General features: G+C 40.5%; 3 protein-coding genes and 1 pseudogene across 4 annotated transcripts; all 4 read right to left on the minus strand.

Moving 5' to 3' along the window:
- Nucleotides 1-9960: 9960 nt before the first annotated feature.
- Nucleotides 9961-13786, minus strand: LOC126785425 (uncharacterized). Of its 2 annotated transcripts, XM_050511120.1 has the most exons (7): nt 12766-13496; nt 12628-12676; nt 12396-12533; nt 11611-11844; nt 10609-10648; nt 10424-10521; nt 9961-10313 (listed from the first exon to the last, which is right to left on the minus strand). In XM_050511120.1, the coding sequence occupies exons 1-7, from the start codon at nt 12822-12824 to the stop codon at nt 10296-10298; spliced, it is 636 nt and encodes a 211-aa protein (XP_050367077.1). In that variant the 5' UTR covers nt 12825-13496; the 3' UTR covers nt 9961-10295. The 2 variants fall into 2 exon arrangements, with proteins under 2 accessions (XP_050367077.1, XP_050367084.1); XM_050511127.1 differs by lacking the exon at nt 9961-10313 and having other exon boundaries at nt 10447-10521; nt 10609-10650; nt 11612-11844; nt 12766-13786.
- Nucleotides 13787-15652: 1866 nt separating this feature from the next.
- LOC126801030 (ethylene-responsive transcription factor ERF109-like) lies at nt 15653-16312 on the minus strand. Its single transcript, XM_050528482.1, has one exon. It carries the CDS (start codon nt 16310-16312, stop codon nt 15653-15655), a length of 660 nt encoding a protein of 219 aa, XP_050384439.1.
- A 1920-nt stretch (nt 16313-18232) lies between these two features.
- On the minus strand, nt 18233-21956 carry LOC126785450 (pentatricopeptide repeat-containing protein At5g39350-like; annotated as a pseudogene).
- A 111-nt stretch (nt 21957-22067) lies between these two features.
- LOC126785440 (caltractin) lies at nt 22068-24109 on the minus strand. The gene is made up of 7 exons (XM_050511140.1): nt 23972-24109; nt 23653-23776; nt 23509-23545; nt 23404-23431; nt 22720-22872; nt 22514-22616; nt 22068-22398 (listed from the first exon to the last, which is right to left on the minus strand). Exons 1-7 carry the CDS (start codon nt 23972-23974, stop codon nt 22334-22336), a joined length of 513 nt encoding a protein of 170 aa, XP_050367097.1. The 5' UTR covers nt 23975-24109; the 3' UTR covers nt 22068-22333.
- Nucleotides 24110-26792: the final 2683 nt, after the last annotated feature.

A 26792-nucleotide genomic window follows, 5' to 3' on the forward strand; every position in this document is an offset into this window, starting at 1 on the left:
ATCTCGTGAGAATTTTATTTGCCTTTGGCCCTTGACTTAGCATGAATGGTCAACGTTTGCAACTCACGTGGTTTTTAAATTGGCCTTTTTGAGTTACATGGGACCACAATAGCACTGAATTATGGTCAAAATTGGCACCGTTGGAAAGGTCTATGTGTCTATTTTTCAGGGACACCAACCATTTGTTCATAGCTATCATATTGAGTGTGTTATGGCCGTTTTAGCAAAGTATGACAGTTTTGTCGGGAAATTTACAAGTAAGTCAACTTCGACAGAGCACTGTGAACTACTCTGATCGGATTAGGTTGTGAACTTTAAGTCATTGGAAAGCCACGGGTGTCTACTTTCCATAACATTTTACGGTTCGCTGATACCTATTTTGACGAAGAAGTTATGGCTGTTTAAGTGAGTGAAGGTCATTCTACCTGAGGATCTGATTTTCATTGCAAACTCTTGTTATGAGTTGTTATGCAATCTTGTTTCCTAAGATCTAAGTTTGGCTAAGTATAGCATGTATGATCTAAGGATGTGTGGCTAAATTAATAATTAATCATTAGTCCAAGACTACGTTTGAGAAGCATGTAATGAACGTTGTATATGTTGTTCTTTGTACTTCATGATTATGGCACTTATCATGGGGAGTTGTTTCGTAGACTTCAGGAGGAGTCTACCTCACATGATGCTATCAAATGTATACGGTGTGTTGTGCTATTTTTCCCTTCGATCAAACTTTTGTTTTTACCCAAGAGGTTTTTATTTTGCTTGACAAAGTTTTTACCGAGGCAACGATATGTGCACCATGCAACCTAGGCATGCGACACAAGGGGGAGTGTTCCGGGAGAATTACTATTCTAACCTTGTATATGTCTTAGCCTAATAGGTTTCCTGTTAGGAGATAGATTAGCATCTCTGTAATAGATTAGGACTCTAAATCCTACGAGATTGTGGTTTTGTAATGTCTATATATAGGTCCCCATATCATTCAATAATACACAATTATTTCATCATGAAACAAATGCATAATTTTTCAAAATCAATCTCTTAATTTGTAATTAGAAATTTTATTTTTAGTTTATATACTTCAATATAAATAAGCGCATATAGTTTTGTTAATCAATAGTTACAAATTTTGCCTTTCTTTTTTGGGTTCATGTTTTCTGTTGAAGTAATCATTTATATTGTCCTTATATCCTTAAACCTCTTCTGAATCACGCCTATTGAACTAATTGTCATTAATTAGTCCAAGTTTACATGCTAACAATGACTGACTCTGGTTATAGAAGAAATGGATTCGAAACAATACTTGCTAGGAAACGGATTATATACACCGGTAGTTATTTTAATATCAACCCCAATCCCATCATTTGACATGTGGGTCAAATCATTTATCTAACCTAGGTGCTAACAACAATTCCATTCTCTAGCTGAAAATGATGAGCGCCTTCGCTCGGAGAGCCTCGCTTTTAACTTATTATGTGTCATTGTGGCATTGGTCCTTTGATTAATCAATTCACCTTTTATTTCCATGCTTGATTATCGTAGGTCTGTTTTTCCCTTCTAAATAACTACTTTCCATTTGTCGTGAACTCTCACGGAATCAAGTCAATTAACTCACAAAGGAAGAAGTTTCATACCAAGACAAAAACAGATAAGGATGAATCTGATAAGACTCCCATGCATCTTCACTTGTATTCTTCGTTTATATACATGTTTAATCCAAATTGTGACTCTGAGAGTAAATAGACATAGGGGTGAGGCACTGAGGCAAGCAGCCATGCACGCCATGGTTCATGCATTTGGATTAAACTAAAGAGATGGATCAGTAGCATTATAATTTGCTGATCAAGACTAAATTTTAGAACAAAATGGAAAAACATTTCATTGTAATAATCTTCCATTTCATTGCAGTAATTTGAAGTTGCAGCCTATGACACTGCTACCAGTATAAAAAGAGACCGATTAGGCATGAATAGTTAATGCAACACCTAGTGAATGCAACAATGTAGTTAAACCCTCACTATGTCAATAGCAGCTCTAAAAATGAAAATTAATGGAAGGTTTAAGTCAAGTACCTTGAGTTCATCATACAGCTTTTTCTCCCACGCTAGCAATTATCCAAGACCGTAGCGTGAGTTTCATGCTCTTCAGTGTCAAACTCATCCTTGCCGCCGTCATCAAAATTCAGAATTTCTTTAAAAGACCGATTCCATGTACACGCATCACTCTAGCAGAGTGATCAATATACCATGGGTAAATGTAAAGCTTAAATATCAGAGTTATTCCGACCTCTCGAAATACACTGCCCGATTCAATCACTCTGTCCAATTGGGTTACTGCATGATCCTTCTCTTCGCATAACACAACTCTAACAACTAATTCTGGACACTGCAAAAAGATCTCAGCTTCATCTTATTCTCTTTTAGCATTGACCCGTGATCCCTAAATCATTAATATCTCGAATCTCATTCACTCTGAACTTAAATGAGGTAATTATACTGCTTGATATTGATATATATGATCTGATACAAGTCTAACTATTTATAGGAATTGATTTGAACATTAGCACTATCACTAATGATGAATCCTAGCTGTTCTACCACCATGAGTAACATGTTTGTTGCTTTACACAACTCACACACAGCTCACTTATGCTAACACTCCCCTTCAAGTTGGCGCATACACATCAACCATGCCCAACTTGCAATGTGAGTCATAAAAAACATTCTTTGACACTCCTTTGATGAGTATATCTGCAAGTTGCTCTTCTGTAGGAACAAACGGAAAGCAAATAATCTTAGCGTCTAACTTCTCTTTTATAAAGTGACGATCAACCTCTACATGTTTTGTACGATCATGCTGCACAGGATTCTGTGAAATATTAATAGTTGTCTTGTTGTCACAGTACAGCTGTATAGCACACTTAGGTTTAACACCCAAATCTTGTAGTAAATTCCTAAGCCACAACAACTCGCACACTCCTTGAGCCATACCTCTGTATTCTGCTTCAGCACTAGATCGAGCTACCACATTTTGTTTCTTACTCCTCCACGTAACAAGGTTACCTCCAACAAAGGTAAAATACCCTGATGTGGACCTCCAATCTGTAATATTTCCAGCCCAGTCTGCATCTGTGAAGCCACAAACCTCAAAGATATTATTGTGATTAGAAAACATTACTCCTCTCACCGGAGCTGACTTCAAGTACCTCAAGATCCTTACAACAGCATCCATGTGGTCCTCACTGGGATTATGCATGAACTGACTTACTACACTTACTGCATACGCAACATCTGGTCTGGTATGTGATAGATAAATTAGGCGTCCGACTAGCCTCTGATAACGAGGTTTGTCAGTAGGAACTTGATCTGGATACTCTGCTAACCGATGGTTCTGCTCAATAGGAGTATCAATGGGAGTGCAGTCCAACATACATGTCTCTGTTAGTAGATCAAGGATGTACTTCCTTTGACACAGATAGATACCATTGCTTCCCGGGGCAACTTCAATACCTGAGAAGTACTTGAGTGTACCTAGGTCCTTCATCTCAAACTCTGTGGCAAGCTGTTTCTGTAATCTATCCACCTCAACAGTATCATTCCCAGTAACTACCATATCATCAACATATATAATTAGGGCTGTTACCTTCCCTTGTTGATGTTTGAGAAATAACGTGTGGTCTGAATTACTTTGTCTGTAGCCAATTTTCTTCATGAATTGTGAGAATCTTCCAAACCAAGCACGAGGTGACTGTTTAAGACCATAAAAGACTTTCTCAATCTGCATACGGAGTTACTTGGGGAAGCGGCCATATATCCAGGCGGAAGATCCATGTATACTTCCTATGTTAGTTCTCCATGAATGAATGCATTCTTAACATCAAACTGCCTAAGTGGCCAGTTCGAGTTAGCAGTGACAGAGGGCAATACCCGGATAGTGTTCATATTTACAACAGGTGCAAATGTCTCGTCATAGTCTATGCCATACGTCTGGGTGAACCCTTTTGCTACTAGGCGTGCTTTATACTGGCTTACTGACCCATCTGGATTATGATTCACTGTAAACAGCCAACGACATCCTACAGTCTTCTTGCCATATGGTGGAGGTACAATCTCCCAAGTATTGTTCTTTTGTAATGCTTCCATCTCTTCCTCCATTGCTTTCCTCCATTTTGGATCTCCCAATGCATTCTGCACTTTGTTAGGTACTGATACAGTAGATATTTGATTCACAAATGACTCATATGACTTAGATAATCTTTTTGTAGATATAAAATTGGCCACTGGACACTTGGCTTTAGTCTGAATGGTAGGTTCATATTTTTTTTGTTAGTTGTCCCTAAGTAGACCTATTTGGCAAAACATATTGTCTGCTATTAGCCCTAATAGAATGACTAACCTCAGATGAGTGATCTTCTGTACCAGGAGAGCATTGGTCAGGGGTATAAACAGTGGTACGGGAGACATGAAGGGCAGTTGTGTTGTCAGCTTCTGGTGCCTCAATCTCTTGAGTGACGACCTTTGGTGGTGCCTGTGTGACTGACACATTGGTAATCTCAACGGAACCTGTTACCATATCGACTGGCTCACTTGTCTCCCCCTCTCCATGATACAGCTCTTCAAAATATGAATTCTCCCCCTGAAGAGCAGTATCAGATGAGGAAAAATAACTCATGTCCTCAAAAAAGGTAACATCCATAGTGACATAGTACTTCCGAGTAGGGGGATGATAGCACCGATACCCTTTCTGATGTCCTCTGTACCCAACAAACACACACTTAACTGCCCGGGCATCCAACTTAGAACGGTGATGTTGTGGAAGATGTACAAAAGCAACACAACCGAAAACACGGGCAGGAAGATTATGAAAATAGGGTAATGAGACATGAGATGCAAGCACCTCATAGGGAACTTTCCCCTGAAGGACACGAGATGGAAGACGATTAATAAGGTGGGCAGAAGTAATGACAGCATCTCCCTAAAGGTATTTAGGCATGTGGGCACTAAAGAGAATACATCGGGCCATATCAAGTAAATGACGATTTTTTCTTTCAGAAACCCCATTTTTCTCAGGTGTGTAAGGACACGTTGTTTGATGAACAATCCCGTGTGTGTTAAAGAACTCTTGAAAGACATGATTTACATATTCCCCCCCCCCCCCCATTATCAGAACGAAGAACTCGAATGGTGGCATTATATTGTGTTTGGACAGAGGTATGGAAGGCACGAAAAGCTGAAAAAACCTCATCTTTATTTTTTAGAAGAACAATCCATGAAAGACGTGTGCAATCATCAATAAATGACACAAAGTATCGCATTCCTGATACAGTAGACTATTTAGAGGGTCCCCAAACATACGAATGGATTAATTCAAAAGGAAGAAAACTTTTAGGAGAAGTACTAGGGGAATAAGTATATCGATGACTCTTGCCTAAAACACATGTCTCACAACATAAATAAGACCCATCCACACTAATAAATAAAGTAGGCATGAATTTTTTCATAACACTAAAAGATGGATGCCCTAAGCGACGATGTCATAACCAAACTTCACTTAGCTTGTCAGAAGTGGAGAGTAAAGCGGTCTGAGACTGTCTCCCTGGTTTGTCCCATGCGTATGTCAGATCCAGATGAAACAACCGGCCCCTCAGATACCCCCGACCAATTACCCGTCCGGTGAGAAGATCTTGAAATATCACATACATAGGGAAAAAGGTCACAGAGCACTGAGCGTCAGCGTTCAATTGGGGAACAGATATCAAATGATGAGATAAAGCAGGTACATAGAGTACATTGTGAAGCTCTATGGTGGGAGTAATACGAACAGACTCTGTCCCTAACATGGGAAATGCCTCACCATTAGCATTAGTAACATAGGGTACGGGTGGAGGTGACAATACGGTAAAATAAGATTTTTCATAAGTCATATGATCAGATGCATCAGAATCAATAATTCATGTATCAAAACTAACAGAGTGAGAAATATTGAAAGCCATACCAATTTGACAACGGCCAACGACGGAGGCTATAGGTGCTCCTCCAGCAGTATGATGATCATGCCCAACCACACCATAGATATCAGATTCCGGAACTAATTCAAGAGCTGCTTTAGCCCGGGGAAGATAATTAGGCCTCTTAGGCCTAAGGTGTGGATATAATTTCCAGCAGGTCGCACGAGCATGGTTAGTATCATGGCAATAAGAGCAAGGAGGACGAGGCTGATTCCCGAAGCCTGGTGGTGGTCCTCGTCGGTGAAGGGGAGCAGAAGGTGCTTGTGGAAGGGGTGGTGCCGGAGATCGAGCATGAACAGTGAGATTGGAAACGACAGCCGATGCCTGAAGAATACTCTCCTGCTGAGACTCATCCTTTCGGATATAGGTGAAAGCGATGAGTAGGCTAGGTGGTTCGGTCATTCGGAGTAATTCGTCTTTCGCACTGGTATGCTTTGCATCAAGACCCTTTAGGAAATGGTGAACTCGTTCAAGCTCCTTCTCCTTTTGGTACCAAATAATATCCTCTTGATTTTTTATCATGCAAGGACGTTTCACATCAATCTCAGCCCAAATATTCTTTAGTTTGGTAAAATAGTGCGCCACCGGTTGCCCATCCTGACGTATTGTCAAAGCTGTGTACATTAACTCATGAACCTGTATGAAATCAGAATCATTAGTATATAAGTCGGCCAGTGTCTCCCATATTGCCTGCGCAGTTGTACATGCCTCCACCAGATCAACTATCTCATCATTCATAGTTTTCCACAAGACAGACATAACAAGACCATCATCGTCGTCCCATTTATTGTAGGCAACACTATCCTCAGGACTAGGAGCCTTAGTGACGCCGGTGACATGTCCCATCTTGTGCATGCCTCGAAGGTGAGCAGCCATAAGTCGTTTCCATTTACGGAAATTGGTTCCGTTGAGTTTGGCGCCTCCAAATGAACCATTGTCAGAACTTTTGACAGATACTTCAAAGGTCGGAACATCAAGAAGCTGAGAACCCTCCGCTTCGTGTCCAGAACCCATTGAAAAAGAAACAATGTAAAAATCAGGGATTAGACCGCAAAAAAATACAAGAAATAGAGAACAATCTGTCGCCGGTGCACTTGCACTGTCGGTGAGTATACACTGATGGAGAACAATCTGTCGCCGGTGCACTTGCACTTTCGGTGAGTATACACTGACTGAAGCTAGCCGGACCGGGTCGGGTTAGGTTTACCGGGTCGGGTTGAGTTGACGGGTTAGATCCGGGTCAAATCTGTCCGGGTCGGGTCGGGTCGGATCCGGGTCAAATCTTTCCGGGTCGGGTCGGGTCAGATATGGTCGGGCCAGGTCGAAATGTTTATGGGCCGAGTCGGGTTGAAATTTGACCCGGGTGGTATTTAGGTTGAGGCTCCGACAGAATTCCCAAACCTCCGAAAAAATTCTCAAACCCGATTCGATCTGAGAAATTTGTGGAAGGGGCGGCGCGGTCGAATGGCGACGTCGGGGGCAGCAACAGCGGCGGAACGGCGACGTTGGGTTGATTGTGGATCGATGAGCGTCAGAGTGCGGAGGGCAGCGACGAACGAGGAGCAGCGGAAGGTTGACGGCAACGTCGAGAGACGCCGGAGTGCGGCGGTGAGCATGAGAGGACGACGGCCGGAAAGAAAACATAAGAAAAAAAGGAAAAGAACATAGCGTTTAGGCTCTGATACCAACTTAAATGAGGTAATTATACTGCTTGATATTGATATATATGATCTGATACAAGTCTAGCTATTTATAGGAATTGATTTGAACATTAGCACTATCACTAATGATGAATCCTAGCTGTTCTACCACCATGAGTAACATGTTTGTTGTTTTACACAACCACACACAGCTCACTTATGCTAACATCTGAATCATAAGTTTCAACATTTTCTGTGTTTTTCTTCTTGTGTATGACATAAAGTTGGGTTCTTTGGTTTCAAATACTTGATGTCGTTGGCTCCGTTGTTGTGCCCATCGGAATTCTCTGCAACCGGCTCTCTTTGCCAACCAAAACTCATTTAGGAAGGCATGTGCTCTCTCTGATTCTTCCCTTGCACGATTTACTTACAGACCCAGAAACTCATTTCAAGGTGAATTACTATTGTAAAGTTTGAAACTTTCTTGTCTGGTTAATGTTTGGTTCAATGCAGAGGCAAAAGAAACAGAACCAAAGAACATAGGTAGAACTCACGCAAATCAGAGCAGCAAATAGATTTTGCGCCGTCCATTTGTGACGTTAGCGCGAGTACAAGGGTAATAACGTCACACCAGCCAAGTAAAAAGTTCTGCTCTTGGAGTGAAGGCGCATTCCAGAATGCCAAGTAAAAAGTTCTGCTCTTGGAGTGAAGGCGCATTCCAAAATAAGTCATTGAAAAATGGCAAATTTTTGGCAAAATTCTGGGCAGAAGAAGATGCATGGTTGTTTTTCTTTTTTTTTTCTTTAAAGCCAAAATGGCCTTGTTTTAGCATTTCTTTATTAATTAATTAAAGCTCAAAACTGTCATTTATGCCTTTATAGGAAACTAAAATAAATAAAAATAAAAAAGGAAGACACGAGACAACAATTAAACCTCATTGTTGATTAATACTACAATTAAACCTGGTTATATCTCTAAGTTCATGACCTAATCAACATAGAACATCTCTCTAGTACTTCTCCAAAACCGAAAAAGGTTAGACCCTAAGTCGAAAGAGTTCTCTCAAAGTATGAAATCGAACCGTGAATAACTATCGTATCGTTGATCAGTGACAAGTTGTCTCTTTATTATTGAGTTGTATTTTCAATTAGTGCATTATGTTCATATTAAAATTTGAGTTGTCTCTTTAATACACCATTATTCTATCACTATAATTTAATTTAATCTACAAATTCACCCATTAAATTAGCTTTATCACCCTTTATGATTAGCTCTTATGGGGGTGTATAAATAGCAATTTGGTGTGTGTTAGCACAACCCTAATTTTTTTTTTTTGCCTTGGCTGACATGTATTTATGGATCCGCCACTGTACAAGGCTATCCTCCTATATTTGACCAATTTTCTTGTAGTGTCCCTGAAATCCTAAGCTCCTAACATAAGACATGATAAACAGATAAAATTTTGGGTTTTGCAAGGTTTTTGGCTTGTTGGATCATTTGGCGGTCGGCTGCATTGGACACCAAACACGTCCGAAGTTCAAGACTTCAAGCAATGACAGTGGACTCTAGTCTTTTGATCGAACCCTAGTTCTACCGGGTGAGCTTCGGTCCCTTACCGGTTTACCTAAAAAAACAAACCCTAATGCAGGAGCTCTGACCATATTGGGGGGGCGGGGGTATCGTCGTGTAATCTCGTCCAACAATGACACTCGAGCTTCATTTTCTAATGACTGCAAGTCTCTATCCAGCTACTTAGATTCGTCGGTTCAAAGAACTAGTGGCTGCTTTGACGGCGTTTGTGCAGCCTACCTCTGCTATCACACCTCTAGTGATCGATCTTACCATGGTGAAGACCTCCTCGGGTATCAAACACGTCGCTTGTATGGAGCTGAGGTCTTTCTGTAAACATGTCTGGGTTGAAGGGGTTGTCATTGAATTTTTGCCCTTGGAGCTGCCATTTTCGCAGGGAATGAAGTTTGCCTCATCAGTGCAGTAACAAAGGAACGGTTCTTGTAGGGTTGGGATCGGTCACTGTAATGAATGTATCTAAAGCACACAAAGGAATTAACATTGGTATAGAAGAATTATCAGACAGCTATACCATACATTTTCACTGAGATTTGAAAACAGATAGCCAAAAACAAAACAAAAAACAAAAAAGTAAGAGAGAATCCAACTAGTGCATTTGGTCGACGAATTCAATAGTTTGGGAAAATTTTGTGGCAAAGGAGACAACAAACAAGGACTTGAATAGAAGCAGTATTGCTGATAGGTCTTCCACATTGATATATATATATAAGCACAAAATTTGTAAAATTTCAAATTAATCCCATTTAAATTACTTTGACATATAACAAAGATTACATTGTTATACTTTACTGCCCTATAAATCTTGTGTACACAGTCGTAGCAGTCGGCAAAGCTACTTGAACATGACTCAGAACTACACAAGAGCTAAAGACATATAGTTGCTGTCTTTCATGGCTGCCTCTTCTAGCCAACTATTGTCTTTCTGTCTAGCTATGAAAGAAATATACAAAACTCAAATCAGAACAAGTTTAATACCAGCGACTAGTAAAACACCAGCATCGAGGGGACAAGGGATCTGAGAATCTAAACTCGGCGTCTGGCATAGGAGATCATATTCATCATAAAATCTCAGAAATCTGCAATAACATGAATCATCTCATATCAAAACAGTGTCTATGAGTGAGTGAAGATGTGAAAGATGCGAAAAGTAAAGGAAAAGAAAACAAAATGAGGAAGAACTTATTACATTTATGGGCATCTCCGCTATGACTAGATTGCTGCTTTCTTCAATACTTTTGAGAGTTACTACCTCACCCCCAACAACCATATTGATTACAATGCCATCTGCACATATTTTAGATGAAGTCTCTGCATGAGTGCAAACCCCATTTTATGAAACTAACAAAGGAGTAAAACATGATAGGGAAGAACCTGCAGCCAAACAATTTGCCATACGCCTTGCATAAATTTCCTACAAAAGAATTTTGGAAGGGAGAAAGTAATTAGAAGAGAAAGTATAAGGTAAACAGTGTGTAATGCAACTTTTAGGTAGCAAAGCAAACATGTGCAGACTAGAATGGCTTGTTGATAAGAGCTTAAACAACCAGAATGCCTGCTAAAAAGAGGGACAACTAAAGAAGTGCAAACAATTCTTTTTGTGGGAAACCAAAAATGAGTATTTCCAGTCTTATCATGAGCCTACAGTGTTTTCAAAGGCGACGCCTTTGGTGCGGGGCGACCGGAAAACGCCAAGCTTGTCCAAACCAGGGCGAGCTGCTGGAAAGGCGAAGCAAAAACCGTCGGGGCGGTCTGATGCGGCGGGAGGCGACGGCTGATGCAGCGGGAGACGGAAGATTTTCTGGATTTTCTTCTTTCCTTTGGTCAAACCGACGTCTTTGACTAGCTTTTTTTGTCATTGGAACGAGAAGCCAATGATTTCCTTTGGTCAAACAAACTTGTAATCAAACCAACGCCTTTGCAGCTTCTCAACCATATTTTTAATAAAAATACCATTTATATATATTTATATGTATTTAATTAAAAAAAATCTTTATTTTAACCTGTATATGTATATATATATATATATTCATATCTTATTTATAGACATATTACATTAAAATAATATATGTTGGAAAGGCGGTCGCCTTAGGTCGCCTTAGCACGCCGATGCTCTCGCCTTGTGAGGCTTCCTCACATCGCTTTCGCCTTCATTTTTGCCTTTGAAAACATTGTGAGCATATGACAGACTATTGAGGGTCAAAAGAGGAAGCAGTTGTAGAGCTTGATGGCGCCCCCAAGAAAAAAAAAATGAAGCAAAATCTATGTGAAATAAACACTCATCTGAAAAAGTAGTACAACACAAGAAATCACAAGGACAGTTGACTATGCAGACACTTGCAGAACATTATCAGTTTTGTGAGAAGAAACAGAAACCTTTTTTGCAGGCAACTCATAGTTTATAAGAACACGAGCGGAAATAGGCAATTCCCCAGAAGCCAAAAGTGGAAGGCAGGCATCTGTGGCAACTATCATATGAGATTTGTGTCCCTCGTTCACCAATGCACAGTCATCAGCTGATTGAGCACCAACTTCAGGGTTCCACCTGATGGTTGCTTGCTTGAAGGACTCTAATACCGCAGCACGGTCTGCTTCAGCAAGGTCACTGTACTGGGATACAAGACGACATGTAGACTGTATTAGATAGACAAAAAAACTCCAAGATAATTGTCTGTTACCACAGGTAATATTGTTTCAAATGTTCATGGAGATAATCATAACCAATTATCATGCCTTCAAAGACACAAAAATCCACCCATTGTTCAGAACTACAAATTCCTACCGGTAAAAGTGTAAAACAATCAAAACAACATTGCAAAGGCATAAGTCATCTGTCATATTGCATAGACAACAATAAAACTCTCTAACGTTATTTCAAGATTAAGATGGCAACAGCTATAACACAAAGTCACAAACTAGTCTCTTCCCTTTCAACATCTCCAACTTAACCATCATCCCACACTAGCTAATCTCTTCCATGCTTTCAATTGTTGATTAAAATCTTTTACTTAAACATACATACACATCAAAATAAATATGTAAATATGTAATACATACCTTTTTCTATATATGTATATATTTTGTTTTTGGCAAAGAGTATGTAATACTTATAACACAAACACAATATACAGTATATACTGAGCAATCTAGTGTGAAATTACCAGAGGGGCTAAAGAGATATAGGGGACGGTTGCGACGGCGGAGCAGACGGCATCGAGTTCGTCACGTGAGCTGCAGCACACCACCACTGGAAGACAGGGACGCCTTCCCGCCACGCCCAACAAGTCCATGAATGTCTCCTGCTCAAATTCAAATCACAAATTCAGTTCTCTCTAATCTCACCGTCTCCGTCAGTTAAACAAGACTCGAATTGATGGGATCGGAGAAAGATACCATCTTGAACTGGAGTCTGTCGACGGCGAGATAGAAGTGGCGCTGTTGACTGCAACCAAAACTTGTTCTTTTCAGAAAAACAAACTGGAAAAAAAAAGAATGGCATTAATGAAATAAAAGGATTCAAATGAATGAAACCTGAAATGGGAAGGTGATAGAGGTGGAGGCGATGGAGCTTCAACAATATCAATCGCCATGGTTCCAACTTCTAAGTTCTAAGTTCAACCAACTGTAACAGACCTGAACCGAACTCAACCTTCGGCTTCGAATTCCCCGAGAATATGCCAATGTCTTACCACCAGAGAGGCCCAGGCCCAGAGGAGGATTTGGGCTTGGCCATTTGATTTCTGAACAAATTGGAATCTGATGAAAAATGTGTTGAAATTTATAGTCGAAACTATTATGTTAATTACACTGCTCATATTCTAAATTTCTAACGAAACCCAACTCCAGAACAAAGACAGCATCTTTAACATCAAGGATGCAAGTTAAAATCTGTAGACACTGCCACAATTATAGTAGGTTTTTCTCTTCCGACAACCTAAAAACAAGTATATTAAACAACACGTACACTCTACAACGAACAAGAAATCAATCTAAACACGCTCGATGGTCCCTCAATACAACAATCCAAACAACCCAAAAAGAAGAAGCTAAACAGCTAGCTCTTCATTTACGTACCCAGTGCTTACTACTTACTATATATAATATATTCAAGTTCGATGATGGTGGGAAGTTTAGCTTAGCTCTGTCTTCACGAAACTCGACGGCCGCCGTGTATGTCATGAACCCTGTAGCTGCCACATCCACCATGGAACGTCCCGAACTGCTCGACGCACGCAGGTCTCGAACCTCCGACCCAGCCCTGCATGTACGTACTTGCTTTATTCATCTTTGAACTTAGCCGCTCCCTGCTTGGCTGCTTCATTGCTTCGCGCGCCGGCCGGAACAAACAACAGCCAAGGAAATCATCTATATTATACGCCTGAAAGGCTGACACATATCAACAATCCCGAGACGGTAACACGGCGTGATCAAGGGCATCAGCCCTTGGACGAGGCCTGCATAAATCGAAAGCTTTAACGCAAGTGGCGGTTTCTGTGGGGATCCACTGTTCTTACCATTAATGCGGGAATAAAATTGTAGTCTCACTGCTTTTCTTTTTCAGGTTAAAAGTGGCCAAATTCTCCGAGTTCATATGGGATAGAAGGAATCCAGATTTTTCGAGCAGGTGGGAAAGAACTTTGAACATTTATAGAGGGGGCGTGTGGGTCAAGCCTCTCTAAGGCGCGTGTGTCGCCTGTGGGATTCACGTGATAATTGCTGGAAGGTTCTAAGTTCTAACCTGGTAATTGCCACGTTAGCCCCCCGTACGTCACGAGCTTGTCTGCGTGGCATTCCTGACTGTCTACAGCGCTATAGCTTTTGAGAAATCCTATTTGCAGGCTCTATATTCAGGTAGCTTGGATATACAATACCATGGAACGAAATTCCGACCAGTTGAAAATATCTGACCATCTATGTGACTGTGTCAAGGGGAGAGCAAGCGTAAAGTGGCAGCTAGCTAGAGAACAAAGGAAACTGGCCGGCAGATATTAAGAATGATTTTTTTGTTCACGTTCATAGTTGATCATAATAGATTTAAGGTCTTTCCACACATACATGGAGGGTTCATAATCGTTTTCCAATGAAGTTAAGAGATAACCTTTCGTATAATTCTATAATGGTCTATGATCATGAAGCACGGACTTTTTTTGGTTATTATGAACAAATAGCATAAATTATTATCATAATGAATGTATGGATGTACTATTTACATACATTATACCGACATTGTCTAAAGTGAACCACCCTTAAGGTGTTTGGGTGTTATAACAGAAGACTATATGAGATAGATAAAATATATATGTCTTGTAATCTCTCCGATTTTTAATATATGTCGTTTTAAGAGTTTGCACACATATTAAGAAACAATTCTAATAACAATTTAACTCATATTTAAGGTTTCATTGTTCTTAATTACTACTCATCACTTTATAATTTTATCTATGTCATTATTATGACTCAGGGATAAATTAAAACAATACTAACAATTTTAACCTAAAATGACTTATATTAAAAATTGAAAAATAAAACCTAAAACGACTTATATTAAAAATTGAAAAACAAAACCTAAGACGACTTATATTAAAAATCGGAGCGAGTAATTGAGATAACAATTGACTTGTGAGATAACTCTTAATTTCCGATGCTTTGAATGCTTGCATTGTCACGCACGAAATTTACAGTATTTCATTAGGTGTAAATAATAAAATATTATATGAGATAAATAGTATGCTCATGTCTTATAATTAAGATGATAATTGACTTGTGAAATCACTCTTATTTTCTGAAGTTTTTGATATTACGTACAATATCTTATAATCGGTCCGTGTTCGTATAGTTTTATGCCAAGTGTTAATATTGCGATCATTTGAAAATGCTACGCTGGTAATTCCTGGTTGGCTGCTTGGATCTGTACCACTGTTGTAGTTCCACGTCCACCCCTCTTCTCATCCTTTTCAATTTGAAATTTGGGATAAAGCTTTATTATATTTGCTATACAATGAACCATGCACCCACAGTAATTTGGAAAGGCTTGCAGACCGTGGATTGGCGCCAAGGTTCTGTTTTGATATAGAGAATTTTGGTGCTTCGGGATCTTAACAAATAACAATTAACGTGTGATGTAGACAATTTTGGTGCTACTGTAGGCTGTAGCCAGGTCGAAAATATTTCAAAAATTTTATTCGTCACACTAAGTTCTCACACACTACGTACGTATCCTGAGACTTTAACAAGTTATAACTATGAGGATAAATCTATCCTAAGCCCCTGTGTACCCCAGACGAACCCTAAATATGATGGTACCCGGATCTTGCGTCTTGCTTCCTCTCCCAAACCCAGAAAACCAACAGCAGTAACCGACCTAGTAGAACTTATTCAAAGTAATTTACTATTCGACCAGATCCATTTGCTTCCATCTTCATCCTCGAAGTACGTCATCTTTCAGCATCTCCCAGATGAAACCGTCGATCTCTTCGTCCTTAACATCAGGACATAAAAGTAATTCCTGATTCGCAGACTTCTCACTCCTTGCATTGACTTGATTACTGACCTCGTCAGTCTCCATTCTTTGTTTTGTCAATGCTGCACTAGTAGACGACGTAGTACCAGCTTCACTGCTTAGCGGGAAGTTGAGCTTGGCTTTCTCCCCTCGGAACTCGACCGCCGCTTTGTCATAAGCCATCGCCGCCTCCTCCGCCGTCTGGAACGTCCCGAGCCAAACCCTCGCCGCCTTCCGTGGGTCACGAATCTCCGCCGCCCATTTTCCCCACGGCCTCTGCCTCACTCCCCTGTACTTACCCTTCTTCACCCTCTTCCCTCTGTCCTGCTTATTGCTTGGCGGAAAGAAATCGCAGCCGAGACAGCCGTCGATCTTGCATACCTGGCAGGTGTCGCCGTCCGAAATCAACACAACCATCGTTCCAGCTTCATCCGCTGACGTGTCGAACTGGTAGTGGTGGTGCTCGGAGTGTCCGCCGCTTTTGAATGCAATGCCGCCGCCAATGACCTGTTTGAGGGCGGAGACCATGATGGCGTGCTCCTGCTCCCGAGGCATTCCACCGCCGGAATGCGAGGGCATTTTCTCCCGGTCGAGGGGTTTTCGATTCTGCCGGTGCGTGTAGGCAATCAAACAGTGGATCGGAGTTATTCTTAGTAAAAAAATGTAAAGCGAAACAATGGAGTTCGCATGGAATGAGTATCAACTAGTGAGGATGGTTTGAATTGACGAAAAGAAAGGGCGGGAGAGATCGGGTTTCTATAGAGGGTGGCGCGTAGGGAACAGTGTGGCTCATCAACGTGGCTGCCAACGTGAGTTCGATAGTGGGTCCCATTATCTTACATCGGTACATAGGCTGCCGCGTAAGCATGTAACCGGCCGCGAAGTGTCGTGGCGACCTGAGACGGTGACAGAACACCGCTCCGGGACGAAAATGGTTAGCGTAATCTGTTGCTAAGAGACAACATATCCTCATCGGCTTCAATTCCAAAACTTCTACTCAGTTTCATATTCCCTCTGGAAAGTTCTAGCGTTACTATTCGGAGCTGACTAGAGGAGAGCATCTTCCTAGTGTCATAACACGTGGCAGCCTACAAATTATGTAGTTTCTAGAGAAATTATATATACCGTCCTACTTTTTAATATTATTATTCTATATTTTACTGTGATTAATTATTATATGTAAATAAATTTTTTTAAATTTTTACTGCATGTATGTTAATTATACCATGGTGTAATATGATTGATTAAGTACACTACATAACAGTAATAAGTGATGTGGCGGGTACACAGAATAATTACTCGTAATTTCTATATGAACATCGATGAATCACATTTTATACTCTTTTTCTTTTTTTTTTTGGAAATGAACACTAGTATTTCCCAGGTATTTTGACTTTTGTATGTCCATATAGTTTTCTTGGTAAATTCGTAAAACTAGCTACATGTCATGACTCGTGAATTAAATTGGACACTGACATGAAAAAAGAAAACTGATAATTGTTTGTAGTTTCAGCTAGGGGCGGATCCAACCGAGGCTTGACTGGGCTGAACCTGAGGTGAAGTTGAAGCTTGATATAAGAAAACCGAATTTATATATATGATTATATATATATATATTAAAAAATAGGGATATGTTTCTTTCTTCGTATCTTCACTTCACGTGCGTCTTCTTCTCTTATGGAAGTTGGCTGACTCGTCTCCCCACTCCTCGGTCTCTACTCAGCTATAGCTCTTTTCCTAAAAATTAAATCAAACTATGGACTTTAGAATCTGAAATTTAGTGGGTAGATTAGAGCATGAGAGATTATTAAAACTGCGTATTTGGGTTTGTTGATTAATATTGTGGGGATGAATATTTTGGGCTACTTAATTTGTAGGAATGGTTTGGTTATTGATGTCTTCATGAGAGATTATTGATTAGGGATATTGAATACATAACTAGATCACCTGTCTAAGGGTGAAGGGTATGTAATTCTAGCATGCTCGATTTACTTTGGAACTTCTTAGATACTAAATTTCTATATCTATATGATCAAAAGTTGCTAGAAAAGATAACTATAAGGGGGGAATATATCGATGAGTACCGTAACCCCTTGCAATCTGCTAGAGATAAATACCATAAAAAGAGATGGACTTGTGAATTCATATATTGCATTTGATTACTTATCTAATGATTATAATGTATTTTTCAAGTTGATGATGATATGATTACGGAGTTTGAAGCTTTGGCCGTTGGTAGAGTTAAGTTTGTTTAATTAGTTTTTTTGACTTCTTATTAACGGATTTGAGGGTAAAATTTGCACGTCTTTCCTATGTATGTTTGTCATTAAAAATGACATTAAAAAAATTATACCGTTGACCAATTTTTTTTTTCTGATAAAATTAGTCCACGTAACATTTTAATCTTGTATCCACTGGTTTCAACACATGTCAAATTGAATGGACTAAATGAAAAACAGAGAGAAACACTCCAGTTCTTCCCGTTCCGTTTAAGCCATATTCATTAAAGACACTTCAAGACAATGCCTTGATGTCCCATTAGGAAACTAAATCCAGGTAGTTTTCTTAAATTTCTCTCTTCAATCCTAGACCTTACTCTATCAGCATCAGTCCACCTGCCAGCTGCTGCATAAATATTATGAAGCATAACATGTGTTCTTGAATTTCTAGGGTCCAATTCGGCGAGCAAGCCACCAATTTTCTCTCCAAGTTCAACATTCCCATTAATTCTGCAAGCACCCAGCAGAGACCCAAGTAGGCTTGTTGAAGGTTTACAACGTCATAAGCCTCGGTCAAGTTACCTGTTCTTCCTAGAAGGTCCACCATGCAAGCATAGTGCTTCATTTGGGGTGCTATGCCATGTTCTGCCATGGATTTGAAAACGGCACGGCCTTGCTCGACCAATCCAGAATGGCTGCAGGCTGATAAAACACTTAAATACGTAATCCCATTAGGTTCCAGCCCTGATAGCTTCATCTGAAAGAAAAGATCTAGAGCAGCTTCGCCATTCCCATTCAAGCCATACCCGTTAATCATCACACTCCAAGACACATAATCCTTCTTGACCAACTCATCAAATAGCTTTCTTGCAGTGCATATGTTTCCACATCTTGAATGCAAATCTATTAATGCATTGTTGATAACCAGATCTTTGTCAAAGCCCTTGCTAATGATGTAGCTCATAACATAATCAGCAAGTGCGAGGCTTTTCAATTCAGCACATGCAGAAACCAAATTCAGAAGGGTCACATTGTCTGGTTCCAATCCAATCTGCAGCAAGCTATTGAAATATCCCACTGCATTCTCGCTATTTTGTTGCTTGTATATGCACCTGACATAATAGCATTCCACACAGAAAATCCTCCATTTTTCTTGTTTGAAACAGTAATAAACATGAATCATGGTTATCAAATCTGGCATACATAAACATGAGTGATGAAAGATGGGGAGCTTCATGGAGAACACCAATTCTAACTGCCAAAGCATGAACAGACTTACCCTGTAACTGTTAAGAAAAGTTACCCATGAACAGACTTACCCATGCAGCATGCAGGCAACAAGTTAAGAAAAGTTACATAATTTGGTGCCTGATCATCCTTTATCATTTGACCATAGACGGCCATAACCTCATCTTGTAAATTATGATTCTTGAAGCCAGTCATTAGAGCATTCCAAGATACCACACTTCTTTTGGGCATGCTTTTGAAAACTAATTTCCCAGCATCAAGGTCTCCACAGTTACAATACATGCTAATAAGTGAATTGAGCAGAGAAATGCCAGAAGCAAACCCGTGTTTTAAAGCATAACCATGAAAAGCCATTCCTTGCCCCATGTTTTCCTCATAACTGCAACTAGGGAGTATGCTTGTCAAGGTGACCAAGTCCAATTTGAAACCATCATTCTGCATCTGGTAGTGTAAGGCAACCGCTTCTTCCAATTCTCCATGATACATACAAGCGGATATTATTGTATTCCACGTTATGGCATTTCTTAGATGCATTTTGTGAAACAAATTAATAGAATAGGAGAAACGATGACAATCAGAGTAAAAGGCCAACAATGCATTTGACAGATTGAGGTTTGAGTGGATACCCATTCTTATACTAAATGCATTGACAGACCTACCCAACAAATCAGCCTCAAGTTTGGAGCAACCAGAAAGAACACTAATAAAGGTGACTGCGTCCACATCAAGTCCTGAAACTTGCATCTCACGGAACACACCCAGACTTAGATCCCATAACCCATTGTATACATACCTAGAAATCATTGAATTCCACAAAGGAAGGTTTTTACTGGCCATCTGGTCAAAAAGGTACCTGGACTCATCAACACTACCGAGTTTGGCATACACTGATATCAGGGCAGTTAATACCGGAAGCTGATTTTCCGATCCATGTTTAACTACACAAGCATGAAGAGACTCACCAAAAGACAGGCAATCAAAACTCTCTAACGAGGGAATAATCGACACAAAAGTGACCAAATTTGGCCGTATGCCCACTAGCAGTATCCACCGGAACAAATCAAAAGCTAGCACAGTGCACGGACCTAGCTATTCGGCTTCCACATTTGTCCATGCAACGTTCCATCCCCATGGAGCCAACCTTATCCAACGGGGCAATGCACTGGTTTCGCCATGCCTTAGACTCATTAGGGGATCGGCTACACCCCAACCTGTGTGTAGGGCGGTCAACTCCTTTCTTCGACGTTAAGTCTCCAACTAGTGACAAGCTCCCCAACTGAACCGGGTCGGCCTGCCTGAACCACTCGGAAGGAGCAGCCATATATCTCTCACACTTGTTATCTTGGAGCAATCTCACTTGTGCCTGATGTTTATTTAACCAGCGACGCCCATGATTGACACTCCCGAAAACGGGACGTGACATCCTCCCCCACCAAACTTGGTGTACGTCCTCGTACACTGCATCCACACTTGCGGTCCGCGTAATCCTTGTACGCCCACGTTGTCTGAGCGACGAAAAAGAGTTTCCAAATATCGCCCAACTATGCTTCGCGCCGGATTTCTCGTCCTGGACTTTGCCAAAGATCCTCTCGTCTGGTCCTCCCCCTGGAGGCAAACCTGCCTACTCGACTCCCCCGCGGAGCCCCCCGTATTTTGGGGACACGGTGACACGTGTGAGCGTTTGGCAACACAACGACAGCAATGTTGAGGCGGCTCTGATACCACTTGTCACGAACCTAGCCATTCGGCTGCCACACTTGGTCTATGTAGCGCTCCATCCCCATGGAGCCAGCCATATCCAATGGGACAATGCACTGGTTTCGCCATGCCTTGGGCTCATCAGGGGATCGGCTCCAAACCTCAACCTGTGTGTAGGGCGGCCAACTCCTTTGTTCGACGTTAAGTCTCAGACTAGCGACAAGCTCTCCAAACTGAACCGGGTCGGTCTGCCTTAACCCCTCGGAAAGAGCAGTCATATATCTCCTCACACTTGTTATCTTGAAACAATCCCACTTGTGCCTGATGTTCATTTAACCAGCAACGCCCACGATTGACACTCCCAGAAACGGGACGTGACAACAGGCTCTTGCCTTTGTGTATATGTAGAAATCATGGCATTCCCGACAGCAACATTCTTATCCACTACTAAATCAAACAAGTTTCTAGCACCACATAAATCCCCATCCCCAGCATACAACGAAATGAAAGCAGGAACCAGAAAATCATTCGAAAAGTATCCACACTTGACAGCAAAGCAATGAAGACTTACCAGCATAGACACACCCCAAACGACTGCAAACAGGAGCAATGCTAGCTAGGGTGCTCACATTCGGCTTCAAATCACCGAAAACCCCTAAGGCTTCCCAATCAAATCCATTCGACGAATAACCAGCAATCAGTGCATTCCAAGGGACCAAGTCCGGTTGGGGAATTCTATCAATCACTTGGCGTGCAACTTCCACAAACCCAGTTCTTGCATAGAAATCAATCAGACTCGTCTGTATAACAAGGTTCTGCTCAAAACCAGTTCTGAACACAACACCATGAACCTCTTTACCAATCCTAACATCTCCCAAAGCAGCACAGGCCTTTATCACAAACGGAAATGTGTAATCATCAGAAGAACAACCCGAAAGCCGAGACTTCATGTACACACACAAGTGACACAACAGGTCTTGATATAAGCCATGATTCCGGAGTCGGAGAAACAATCCCATTGTTCCATTAGAGTACCGACTGTTGAGAAAACAGGGCATATAAGACTTGAAAACACAGCTGATCGTTTAAAGGCCAAACATTCAGTAATATTTTGCCGCCTATTCAGTTGGAATCAAAATTATCTCATGAAAGGAAGTTACTGTTCAGAATTGAGATGGGAAAATAGTAATGAATCAAATAGAGGGGCTATCTTCCATATATCCTACTGATAAGTGCCACGGCTCTGAGTACTACAGCGTGGCAGAAGACGAGCTCTAAAGCACCATGTCTGAGATCATAATTGCACAAATAATGTCTGAAACAGAATCTGTCTACAATCACTCTTTAGTTCTTATAAATACAACACAAATACATTGGGGGGACCAGGCTATCAACAGTTCAACACCAAGCAGAAGGGTAAATGATACTCTGAATTCTAATAGCCATATGCTGTTCTCTTCATCATCCTGATGAACTCATCAACGCTGACTTCTCCATCACCTGCGTAGGTTAATTGAAATCTCTAATATTAGCAAAAGGAATATCTGATTGTACACACCATGGAGAAAAAATGGGGGACCTAAGAAAACAAGGAGTCAAAAGTTGAAGTACTCACGGTCCCGGTCTGCTTCCTCGACCATCTCTTGAATCTCTCTGTCGGTGAAATTCTCACCCAGCTCCTTTGCAATCTTCTTAATGTCTGCAGTAGATATCTTACCCTAAATTCGATAAAAATCAGGAGGTTACAGATCGAAACAAATCAGATATTGTAAAGTAGAACTCCATACTAATTTAGGTTTAGAACTGATAGATGAGCTGTACATTGTTATCTTGGTCAAGGACATGGAATGCTTTCATGAGTTCCTCCTTTGTGTCCCGTTCCCCGATTTTTGCTGTCATCATGTGAGCAAACTCATCAAAGTCAATGGCACCACTTCCGTCCTTGTCAACATCTGCGATCATTTGGTTAATTTGCTGGAAGGACACAAGAAAATGTGTCAGCCCTTGAGTCAATGCCTATATATTCAAATGCTGAAATGTTTACTTATGAACCTAGCATCAAAGAGAGAAGCTGATGTTGCAGAGAGGGGCATTATCAAATTAACAAAACCAGATAGAAGAAATATTTTGTGCTGACCAACATATATTCAGGAAGAAAAGAAACAACAGCTGACCTTCTATGTATATAGTTCAAGCTAAAAAAGAAAAAGAAAAAACTTTTCCCCTGGATGAAAATAACTGAGCCTTAGCAACATGAAACTATAGTCTCAACAAGAGCGAACTAAAGATAAAAACATTCCAGCTACAATTTCGAGTAAATTCAGACATTGTTATGTGCATCTCACTCACACCAGACAATATACCCCTTCCGTCATCACAAAACCAGATAATATAAATGTCTAATTTAATTTTGACAAATTCAGACACAAAATGCTACGGGCATGATTCTACTCCCAAACACAAAAAACCAAACAAATACAAGCTCAACAACCAAGTCTATACTACCTCTTCTGTCATCTCGAATCCAAGAGCCCTGACATAACAAAATGTATCAGTTGTAAACAAAACATGTCGAAACCAGACCACAGAACTCAAGATAAGAATCCATACCTCATGGCAACATTCAACTCTTTAGCATCAATAGTGCCTAAACAACACAACATGAACATAATCAACAACATTGGATCAAGCAAGACATTCTTAGACATACAAAGACAACCGAACAAGGAAATAAAGGACAAAACTCCCAGGCACCTGAGCCATCAGTGTCGAACAACTCGAAAGCTTCCTTAATCTCCTGCCTCTTTTGCTGATTCAACCCATGATGTCTCCCTGGGCGAGGTTTCTCTTTCCTAGAAGGCCCTCTGTAGAGGCTTGCCTGTTCCAAACCAAAACCCAAAGTCAACAGAAAACGAAAAATCAGATCAATTCTATCATTTCAAACCGATTGATCCCAACATATTCGAATCCTTAACTTAACAATCCAATACTCATAACGCTGAGATTAAACAAAAACAGCAACAGAAATTGCTCGTAAGGAAATCTGAAAAGATCGGAACAAGGGAGTGCTAACCATTTTCGCGACGCGTTGAATAGGAAAGGTGGGAGAAAGATCAACAAGACACAAGCCTCTCTGCGATCAGAATCTTCGTTTTAAGGTTTATGTTTGGGAAAGGTTCGTGTCTGGGGATTTTGATGATCAAGCGGGTTGGGCTCAAACTTTCATGGGTCAGGTCGGGTCGGGTCGAACTCAGCCCAAGAGGGGTCCCTTTTGCACTTTACGTCTCTTATGTGCGACTCGCGGGTAAAAGAATAATTTAATTTTACCGTAACATCTACAAAAATTCATAAGATGTCTTTTCGTGGTAATATCACTAATATGACATTTTGCCTTGAGTTGAGGACCAATTTAGGAGGTTATTCAAAAACGAGTTCCTACGAAATTTATCTCACAAAACTACGTACAGTACTAATTATCCATATATAATTTAGAAATCCTATTCCATATGGGATTGTTACCCTCTATATTTGCATATATTCCAGGCCAACTATCAATGAACACCAACCAACTATACTGATCGAACTTGGTGCTTGGAGATCATGACCAGGATGCATGTTTAACCTCGAGTAACTAGCTAAACAGATGATCCTTATCCTTCATATTATAATCAGAGATCGAGCTTAATGTTAAGGACCAATTAAAAACGTCTAATACTAATTATCCATGTATGATTAGAAATCCTATTCCATATAGAGCACTGGGAATGTGGGAACCTTGTACAGATATATTGAATATGATCCAAAATCTCGAAGGTGAATTCCTGACAAGTCCTCATGACCAAGATGTTCAAATATGAAAGGACAACTTCACAACTGACGTTTGAGAACCTACCGGAAGAGGTGAAGTTTGAAATCTTTGCAAGCCTACCAGTGAAGACCCTACCCTAATACAGTCGCTGTGCGTTTGCAAATGCTGGAGGACCATAATTGGCAGCCCACTCTTCAGAAGCTTTCATCACGAAACAAACTTGTTAAACAAAACAAGTGCGAATCACGAGTACACCTACTCATCCGCACTGAAGGCACAAAGTGCTTGTCCCTATTTTGTGCTAAAACATACACCAAGCAGGGTTTGGATTTGGAATTTCCCAAGGACAAACTCATGGAACTCGGTTATGATTTCTACGTCCATGGGATGTACTTGAACCTACTACCATTCCTACGTACGCGTACTATCACTCTTTGATTTCTTTTGACCTGAAAAGCGAGGTTTTCAGTAGGATTATACTTCGTAAATTGCAAACTCCCCATCGGATAACACCCCATGTCAGGCTTCGAGCGTTCATGGAATCCCTGGCGGTGTTTCACTTCGATCGGCTATATACCAGTGTGGACGTGTGGAGTCTGGAATCTGAGACTTGGGAAAATGATACACACTATTCATCTGCCTCCCGGAACAAATCGAGGAGAGATACTGCGGCCCCTGTGCTTTGCCAAAAACGGTGGAGTAATTCATGTAGCTACAACAAAAAAAAGGCGGGATGAGTGGTTATTATGTGGGTCTATATGATCCTAAATCCCCTCCTGGTAAGGATACTATAATAGCTCGACTATCCCAGCAGCTACATATGGATGCCTATAAAGTGAGTCTCATTTTACTGGATGAAAGCCTTAATATTGCTCAGAAGGTACTGCTGTGTAATTCTTTCAAACTAATCATTCCAGAGTTCAAGGAAAAGCACTCGGTATAATTTATGAAACAATTTGAAAGCTGTATATCTAAGCCATTCCAACAGATCCACACGCTTCATAAAAAAATAAATAAAAAAATATCACACGCACGTATTATAAACAAAGGATGAAACCCTGTTCAAACCCCATGTTCAAGTATTTTTAATTGTCATAAGATCTGAAAGGAACTCTTTCTACAATCCTTGTAAACTGAACTTCTGCTAATGTTACGTAATACCAAGAAATTGACATATGAATAACAGAAAAACTGGCCTTCAAAATTCTAGAATTTACTTGCTCATCATTGCTTTGTAAAATTGTCGGTCCTTAAGAGATTAGAAAATCAGAACTAATGTTCACCTGCACAAAAAACACAAAACAAGAATTATTATACCAAGTACAGCTGAAGGTCATGACCTAAACAGTTCCGGCACAAACATATTCCAATAAAAAAAAGTGGAATTGAGCATTTTATATGACATAATCTGCAACAATGGCATAAGGAAACTAAATGGTAACATGAGTAGCAAAAGGTAACATGACTGCATCACAAACCGAACACAATTTTATCTGTCTACCAACTAAAAAACAGTTTTATCAACAAAATTTTTTAAGAGAATTTTACCAAGTGAAGGATAGAAGTTATCAGACCTGCAGAAGAATCCCAAAAGAGAACACAGAAATCACTGAGAGTAACATGAGACTCTATGTGTACTTGTCAATGTAGCTGTCACGCCAACTATGGATTTCAATTTCTGGATCATCATAGGTTTTAGATATAAGATCGTAGAGGACTAAATGACGGTGACAAGCAAATCTACATTCTTCAGTATAACATGAAACCTACGCTCTGTAGCACCACTCAACGGCCACACTACCTTAAAAGACACAGGGTGTATCAAGTGTTGAATGTATTGCAAAATTGAGGTTCATATCCTGTATTTCACAGAAGATAAACCCGCCTTCGTCTCTCATTCGGAACAATGAAAGTGAGTCCTGAAACACTCCAATAGACACCAATAGTATCGATCGTCATCAACTCAGCGTTATGCAAACAAAGGCATTGCATCGTGAAGGTCTCACTCCCAATATCAAACTGAAGGATGTATTTGTCCAAGTGATCATCTGTCCAATATAGCCAATAAAGAGCTCCTTCAAAGTAT

Source organism: Argentina anserina, chromosome 1 (assembly GCF_933775445.1).
Source record: "Argentina anserina chromosome 1, drPotAnse1.1, whole genome shotgun sequence".
In the NCBI taxonomy this organism is placed as follows: Eukaryota; Viridiplantae; Streptophyta; class Magnoliopsida; order Rosales; family Rosaceae; genus Argentina; species Argentina anserina.